Raw genomic sequence first — 8,561 nt, forward strand, 5'->3', positions numbered from 1 at the left:
TCCCAATGTCCCCTACCCCATGGCAGCAGGTGTCCTTTGCTTACAACAAACCTCCCTCCTAGGAAGGCACATATTTTGGTGCCCCCCCTCCCAGTCCTGTTCACCACCCCCTCTGCTCAGCCTTGAGGACATTTGGGAGTATGTTGTAACCTTGTGCAGCATTACTGCAGCGTGACTCCTAGCTGGAATTTCACCTGGATTTCCCAGGGCTCAGACTACAATCTATTCTGCTCAGAGGGGTCAGGATCTGGTCCCGGAGCATTTGTGAGCTGAGTACTAGTGGCTAATGCAGGGGGTGGGCTCCCTGCTAACCTTGTTCTCTCTTCATCCTGTTTCTACAGCTTGGGATAAGGCACAGCAATTGCAGCTACAAATATTTAACAAGTCACAGAGACATTCCTATAAACCAGCTGCAAAAAGCAGTTTGTAGCAGAGACGGTGAGACAGCTCCAAGTGTAGCTGTCTGCCAGGGCACTAGCTGTAACAAAGGAGCAATCGCAGCAGACTTTGAATTTTTCCAGTGGTGAAAGAACAGGGAATGTTAAGAAATAAAATAAAACAAAGAGCATCAGCTGGTAAGAGCGGCACAGGCAGTGGGGCCAGCCACTGAACCCAGGGGGAAATCCCAGGGCAGTAAGTCCAGCAAACCAGCAACCCAGGTGAGAGGATGCTAGGTGGGACTGGGGGTACTTACAGCACAGAACGGCTGATGGGCACAGGCTGAAACCCACGGAGACTCCCCCAGGCCTGAGAAACTCATTTTGTGTGAGCACGATTCCAGCCAAGCCCATCCCTCGCTGGAACATCTTGGAGAGAGGCTCCTCTGTGCGACCAGCTCCTTGTCCCCCAGAGAATGGGGACCAAAACCCCACAGAAATAAATGCACGTGTCAGTAGGCTGAGGGGGTCAGGGGCAAGCCCTGGGCAGGAGGTCACTGGTCTCTGCAGGGGCAACCCTGCTGCTGGTGCAGCTTGCCCCTGGGGACATTTTAGGACACTTGCCACCTCACCTGGGCCCCTCTTGCATGTCCTTGAGCCAGCACATTTGGGCTGTCCTTAAGGGTCCCCGCACAAGGGGTGGGGTGCAGGGTCACCCCACACCAGAAAGCCATGGAGAAACCCCTCCTGGGGCAAAGCTGGCAGCGGCATCTCTGCCCACTGTCCTGACTGCTGAGCCAGCACAGATGACCCTCACCCCGCCAGGGAGGCAGGTTCCCCCGCCTGCCCTCACACCATTAACCTTTCAGCCCCAAAATAAAAGGTTATAAAAAACAGCCAAAGTTCATTACATCCCCTAATGTGTCATTTGCATAGGAATGAGCTGGGAGCAATGAGGCAGCTTTCTCCTGCACAGGATTCAGGAGGTGGAAGGGGAAGAGCTGGGCATCAGGACCTGGCAAGGGTGGTGGGACTCAGCCCCACAGCGACATGGGGCAGGCACGGAGGTGAGCAGAGCTGGGCAGAGCTATGGCAGAGCTGGAGGGAGCATCCCAGCAAAGCCCACAGCAGCACGACCTCTGGCTCAGAGGCAGCGGGGCCAGCCCTCGCCTGCCAAAGGGAAAACGAGAATGGTTTCAGGCCAGTACCTCCACCAGACAGCCCATGGTGCCTGGAGGCTGCTGCAGCTTGGACGTGCCCATCCCCAGCAAGCGTGGAGCATCCAGGACACAGCTGAAACCAAAACACCTAACAGCTCTAGGAAAATATAAAAGCCTGAATAAGAAGGTGGCAAAGGCAGCAGGATGGTGGAAGTTCAGACACCGGCCCCAAGGACGGGCAGGCAGCTCTGCAGTGTCGGATGCAGGGAGTCACTCCCCCATGTAAAACAGTCCCTTGAGTATTTGTCTGACTGGGCTGGACCACGAGGGCATGAAGTTTTGGGAGGGACACAAACCTGGTGGCATAATTTAAATTTTTTGTACCCTACTTTTACTTTTGATGGAAAATCAGGAGCAATCAGCCATTTCAGCTGTGCAAAGCTTCACCAACTGAAAGCCCAGCAAAGCCCCAGTCCCCCAGCCCCAAACCCATCAAAACACTCTACTGTCTGTACTAGAGATTTGGCCCCAAGGACATCAGACAGCCAGAGGGATGGGGCAAGCGTAACAAATGGCTGCTGGATTACCTCCTGTCCCAGGCACTGTCCCATACATCTCCCATGGGATCTGCTTTGTGTAACACTCCAAGGCCAACAGGACCAGCTGCAACCAGAGGATGGACAGCAGGACACTGCCTGGATCAAGTTCTCCTGGCCTGCAAAGGCCACCATGAGGTGACCAAGATGCTCTTCTCTGGGTCATCACCAGGTGCCCTACACCCAGAAGCAATGCTGCTCGCCACCCCCCCGAGCATGTCCAGCTGCAACCTTGGTGGCGCTGGCAGAGTGGGGCTGTGAGACCAGCAGCTCCAGCACTGGGCTCTGGTCACTTATTTTCTCAGCAAACAAGAAGCAGTGACTCCAGGCACCCCAATAGTGGGAAGGGCAGGAGCCAGAGCTCCCGAACAGTCATATGTGCTCCCAGGCAAAACCAAGCACACACTAAAGCACCTGCAGGATCAGTGCCTTGTGACCCCCCCTGCCTTTGGAGCTCCTGGCACTCATGGCAAAGAAGGAGCCCAGCTGAAGCCAACACCAAGGAGACCCTGGCATTCTCAGGGAGGCAGGCAGCCACACAGAAGCAGCGCTCTGTTTGGTGGGAGAATGTTCCCCCGTCACCGTCCTGCAGTGAGGGTCTCGGCAGCACTGGTGCAAGGACAAGCAAGCCCACAGCTGGCTCTCGGGCTGGAAACAAAACCCCACTCAGATGGACACTCCTGCATATATTAAGAAATGTTGCCTTCCAGCCTAATCATTTCTAATCTCATTTGCAACCTAATTATTAAAAACCTTCTCAACTCAACAGCTGTAAATGCTGCACCAGCCAGACGTCCCCAGCAATAGTGCCAGGCTGCATTTCCAGGGAGCAAATCACACCCTGAAACCCTAAGCTCCTTCCTTTAAGAAACCCAGGAATGCTCTTACTGTGGCATGAAAGGGAGGGGGGACGGGGAACCCCAAGAAATCTCAAGGACTCATTTGTTATTATGCTGCTGCACAATGAACCAAACCATTGCTCCCTACCTGGGGCAACAAAGCCTTTCAGAAAACACGAGTGCTTTTCCCAATGTGTTCTTTAAAAAACGTCAAGACCAAAGCTGCCAGAGGGTCGGTGAACAGCTGGAAAAAAAACCACAATAAGACAACTAACGGATTATTCAGAGGGTTTTCACACTTGATCTGTAAACACTCTTTTATTTAATAAAAATAATCATCCATTATAGCAACTTCTGCTTGTGGGTTTGTTGGTTGTTTTGGTTTTTTTACATTAAAGCACAGTTTATTTGCTTTCCTCACCTCTTGAGGATTCAATTCTGAAAATGCAAGTGAATGTAAACATTGCTCTCCAGGTCCCAAGATGCATCTGGAGACACTTAGAGTTAATTACAAAGTCAAAAGTGAGAGCAAAATCAACAAAACACTTCCCAAAAGTAAAAAGATATTTTTTTAAGTCTCTTCCTGTGCACCATACGACTCCAGAGAAGGCAAATTCGTCTTACACATGAGACTTATACAAGTTTCGCTTTCTCCAAACAATCTCTGGCTTGATTTGATAAAGCTGTTTTCATAACATTAAAAGGCTTGCAGATTCATTTACTGTGATGAATCAAAAATTTTTCCTTTTAATGTTCTCCAGAAATTTCTTCATGGCACAAGGATGTTAGATTTGTTCTGGGTTTTGTATTTTTATTTTTATTTTTTAGCTGAAAGACATTTCAGGAAAGGAGTGTAAAAGCAGTATTAACTCTCTCTCCTGCTCCAATTTCACAATATTTACAAATTTCTTACAAAAAAAAAATTAATTACACTCTAAAATACTGGAGAAACTGTCAGTTAAGTTTCTCATTTTGGAGTTCTGCCCTCTATAAGACTGAAAGAGGGATGCTTTTGTATTTCCTAGGAAAGATGAGGCTGGCAGATTAAAAACTAAACTCTTCTCCCTTAATTCAGAAAGACGGAACAGCCCCTGCACACAAACCCCCTCCTCTTCTGCAGGAAATCCTGCAGGAGTTAAACCATCACCAATCGATACAAATGCGATAACGTGATATACAGAGCCCTGCTATTCGCTTTGCAGTGTTATCTATTTACAGTTGGAGGCGGGGGAAGCAAGTTAGCATTGAACACATTTGGGTGCTGCAGTATGGTATAATACCAACCGAGATTAACTCGTGGGGAGCTTGGCCAGGTCCCAAGCCTCATGTTACACGAGAAATAGCTTGTCACTCCATCGCCCATGACGTCCCTGCCTGCACAGCAAAGCCACCACTCTGTTAGGGTCTCCTTTAATAAGCAGCGAGAGGACAGTTACCATCTCAGCTGTAGTATATCACAGGCAGCACAGAAATTAAACAGGATCAAGTACGATATAAAAAGTAACAAAAATAGCCAGTCTGGTGAGTCTGTGATCCTAAACTGTATAGCCCAAAAAAAAAAAAAATGACAGGTCATTGGAAATTTTTATAATATTATCAAACTATCAGGTAGGGGGAATGGCTCTAGTTGTTCAGCAGTTTTGAGTGAGGGGGTTTCGGGGGGTGAGAAGAGGGAGACTTTTGATGTGTCAAAGATAATTAAAGCATTCACAGTTTCAAAGCTGCTTACCTAACAAAAATTAAGACATTCAAATTCAGGGATACAATACTGTATTTTACAAGGGGGTTAAAATCAATTACATATACAACAGGAAAAGAAAAAGATACAGCAAAATAAAAAAGCCAGCGCCTCTGGGGTGGCATACTCCCTCTTTGCTGTTCATCTTGTGGAGCTGCACGTTGCTTATCTTTAAAGAGTCAAACTGAGCAGTCGTGAAAACATCCGCTGAGAGATTCCAGCAAAAGAAGATTAAAAAAAAAAAAAACAAAACTAACAAAATAAACCAAGCAAGTCAAAGGCCATCCTCCCCTGGAAAGCCAAATGCCACGGCTCGGACTTCCACTTGCCTGCTACTCCTCACTGCTGCTGCCCGGCGTTTCCATAGGTTCATCTCGGGTTTTAAAGGCTTCCTGCTCACAAGCTGAAGGAAACCATCCCCTGCAAGCACAGCCCAAGACAGCCATGCCTTTACTCTCCTACACAGTCTTGAATTAGTCCTGCCTATAGCAAAGAGTCCTTCAAACAATCCTTTTTCTCTCTATCCTACAGAGGATCCTTTTGAAGGCCCGTCTGAAGTCATGGTTGAAAATGGTATAGATGACAGGGTTCAAGGAGCTATTGCAGTAACCGAACCAGAAGAAGAACTTGAAGAGGGTGTCGGGCACAGAACAGCTCTTGCAGACGGCCATCAGCGTGTAGGTGAAGAAGAAGGGGAACCAGCAGATGACAAAGACCCCAATCACCACTGCCAGCACAAAGGTGAAGCGCTTCTCCCGGTTCTGCCTGCCCCTCCACCGGGACCCTTTGGTGTTCCTCTCCTCCTCTGCCTTCCGGGGCAAACTGTCCCCAGGCTTAATCTGGCTCAGCTTAGTCTTGGTCTTTCCCCTCGACGGTCTCTCTGACTTCTTACACTGGTTGTTCTCCTGGTGCTCAGAGGAAGAAGTCTCCTCCATGTCTATGCCATTGACCTCTCCCTCCTGCTCACCGCCACCTCCTGCTGCCTTCTCCCCATTGAGCTGAGCCGTGGCTGGCAGGTCCTCCTTGTCGGTCAAGCCATTGTGCCTCTTCTCAGGGCGCTCTGCCCGCTTGTTCGGTGGTACTCTGGTTCGCCTCTTGGCTATCTGGTAGATGCGCATGTAGACCAGGATCATGATGAGGCAGGGGGCAAAGAAGGAGCCGATGCTAGAAGAGATGATGTACCACTTCTCATCGTTGATCTTGCACCCTGCCACCCCCTGGTCAGCCTGCTGCCCACTCTTCTTCTCGATGGAGATGAGCGGCGGGAAGGAGATGACGGCCGAGATGACCCAGACAATGAAGATGATGCACTTGATGCGGCGTGGGGTACGCTTGAGGTTGTACTCGATGGCTTGCGTGATGGACCAGTAGCGGTCCAGGCTGATGGCACACAAGTGCACAATGGAGGAGGTGCAGAACAGCACATCCAAGGCCAAGTAGATCTCACACCAGACTTTGCCAAAGTACCAGTACCCCATCACCTCGTTTGCCAGCGAGAAGGGAATGACCAGCGTGGCCACCAGGATGTCGGCCGAGGCTAAGGAGACCAGGAAAAGGTTCTGGGGGGCCTTGAGCGCCCTGCTGGTGAAGACAGCGATGATGACCAGAACGTTGCCGAAGACGGTGAACAGCATGAGCAAGCCGGCCAGGCTGATGAGGGTGACGGTGGTGTGCAGAGGGTACGGCGTGCCCCAGCCCGGCCCGGCCCCGCTGTCGTTGAGGGTCCCGTTGGTGCCGGGAGGCGGGTAGCCCTCCTCCTCCTCCAGCTGCCGCTGGTACTCCATGGAGGAGAAGAAGCGGCCCCTCTCCGTGAACGGGCGCTCCAGGTTAAACATCAACCCCGGCGGCGTGGACACCCCCGCCCTTCGCCCCCTGCCCCACCCGCGCCGCGCCCGGTGCCGCGGGGCTCCGCACGGCTCCGCGCTCCTACCGCGCCGCTGGCCAGGACGGGGCTGCGCGGCCGCCGGGGCGCTGTGTGCTGCCGCCGCTCATGCCGGGGCGCTGCCCGCGGGAGCCGCTCGGCGGGGCGCGGAGCGGTGCGGAGCGCGGAGCGGGGCCAGGGCTGCAGCCGCCGGCGGCTGCTCTGCCTCGCTCGCCGCCGAGCCGCTTTATAGCCCCGGATCAGGCCGGGGCTGCCGCGTCAGCCCCACGTGGGGAGCTGCCCCCGGTGCGCGCACACACACACACACGCACCCGCACCCGCAGACTCACCTGGCCCCGGCGCACACGCACACGCTCTGTGCTCAGCCCTGCCTCTGCTTTGCGCATCCCGCGCACCGCACCCCCCGCACCCCGGCCTCATCCCCGGCCCCGCGGGCTCGCCCAGCCCGGCCCCGCGCCCAGCCCGCCGCGGGGGCGGCCCCAGCCCGCCCGCAGCCCGGAGGATCGCACCCCGGGGGGAGCCGGGCCAGAGGCAGCGGGGCCGTGGTGCGTGTTGCGGTGGAGCGAGCACCGCGCAGCCCGCGGGGCCCCGGGCGCCCACCGCGCTGCGGCCGGGGGGAAGGCAGGCGGCCGGGGGAAGGCTGCGCCCCGTCCCGCCCGTACGGGGGGGCACCGACGGGCCGGGCGCCGGTCGTGCGACCGCGCTGGCCGGCGGCCCCGAAGGCGGCGCTTCCCTGGCGGTGCCGCCTGCCACCCGCGGGGCGGCCGGGCCGGGCCGGGCTCCCGGCGCTGCGGGGGGACACGGCGTGGCGGGCAGCGGCGGGGCCCCGCGGGCAGGGCGCTGCCGCCGTGGCGGCCCGGGCAGCGCGGGGGGGCAGTGGCACCTGCTGGCCGCGGCGCCTCACTGCACCCGCCGCCCGCCCCCCCCGCCGCGGGGCCGGGCAGCCCCCCGGGGAAGCCCCCTCCGCAGGCAGGGCAACGCTCCTGCCGAGGGGCGCCGGGGGCGGAGCGGCCTCGCAAAGGGATGGATGGGGCGGCAGGGCGCCCGGGGGGGAGGGGGGCAGCCCCCCCGCGCTGCCAGCGCCCAGGCAGCGCCCCCCAGGCCGGCTCAGCCCCGGCTGCCAGGGCCCCCCGCCCCGCGGCACCCAGGAGGGCTCCCATGGCACAGCGCCCGGCCCAGCACACCTGCCCTTGCGCCCCCTCCGAGCTCCCCCCGCCGGCTCCCCCGGCCCCACAGGCAGGACCGAGGTGGGCCGCGGGCCCAGGCAGGCAGCTGCCCCCCCTCCCTGCCCCACAGGGTGGCCCGGCGCTGGGCAGCATCCCCAGGTGCCCCCCCAGCAGCACAGGGGCTGGCATCACCCAGCACACTGCAACAGCAACGAGGGACCTTTTTAACAGCAAAAGAGGAACGGTGACCCTCCCGGCAGCCCGGTCAGCACCCAGATCACTCACCCACACGCACATGGACTCCAGGCCTGATCCTCTCGCTCACGGTCCCTTCTCCCTCATTTTCAGATGGCTCTAATGATGCTTACTTGGTGGCTCCAGATTCAGGCAGCTCTCAATTAATCGCTGTGCTGAACGCTCAGGCCAATGAATATATTTCCTCTGTGAGATGGAGGAAGCCCTGTCATCTTTGTCCCTATGCCACACGCCGTGTTATAAGCCAGGCCCAGGAGCGATGACGCCCAGGAGATGAGGGAGCAGGAATGGGAGAGATGGGGTCTGGGACTGGGAGAGCACAGCCTCTGGGGCTGGCATGGGGCCCAGCGAGGGAAATCAAGGGGGGAATCCCACTGTTTGAGCAAGGGAGCGCAGGACCCCATGTGCCAGCTTGCCTGGGAAAAGGGCAGTCAGCAACGGGGTGACGTAAAACCTGTAAATCAAACCCAAGATGTCTGGCATGCATGCACAAAAGCTCTCTATCTGAGAGTAAATGTGATGTACAACCACAAACTTCACTGCGAGGG

The 8,561-nt window shown here is 56.0% G+C and overlaps 1 protein-coding gene across 1 annotated transcript; it reads right to left on the minus strand.

Moving 5' to 3' along the window:
* Positions 1 to 3,277: 3,277 nt before the first annotated feature.
* Positions 3,278 to 7,380, minus strand: ADRA2A (adrenoceptor alpha 2A). The gene has a single exon (XM_056352821.1). The coding sequence runs from the start codon at positions 6,543 to 6,545 to the stop codon at positions 5,211 to 5,213; it is 1,335 nt and encodes a 444-aa protein (XP_056208796.1). The 5' UTR covers positions 6,546 to 7,380; the 3' UTR covers positions 3,278 to 5,210.
* Positions 7,381 to 8,561: the final 1,181 nt, after the last annotated feature.

Source organism: Falco biarmicus, chromosome 9, assembly GCF_023638135.1.
Source record: "Falco biarmicus isolate bFalBia1 chromosome 9, bFalBia1.pri, whole genome shotgun sequence".
Taxonomy (NCBI): domain Eukaryota; kingdom Metazoa; phylum Chordata; class Aves; order Falconiformes; family Falconidae; genus Falco; species Falco biarmicus.

What these genes read in the sequence shown, in the direction of transcription:
- ADRA2A (XM_056352821.1), bottom strand. Translation starts at nt 6,545, where the DNA reads ATGTTTAACCTGGAGCGCCCGTTCACGGAGAGGGGCCGCTTCTTCTCC.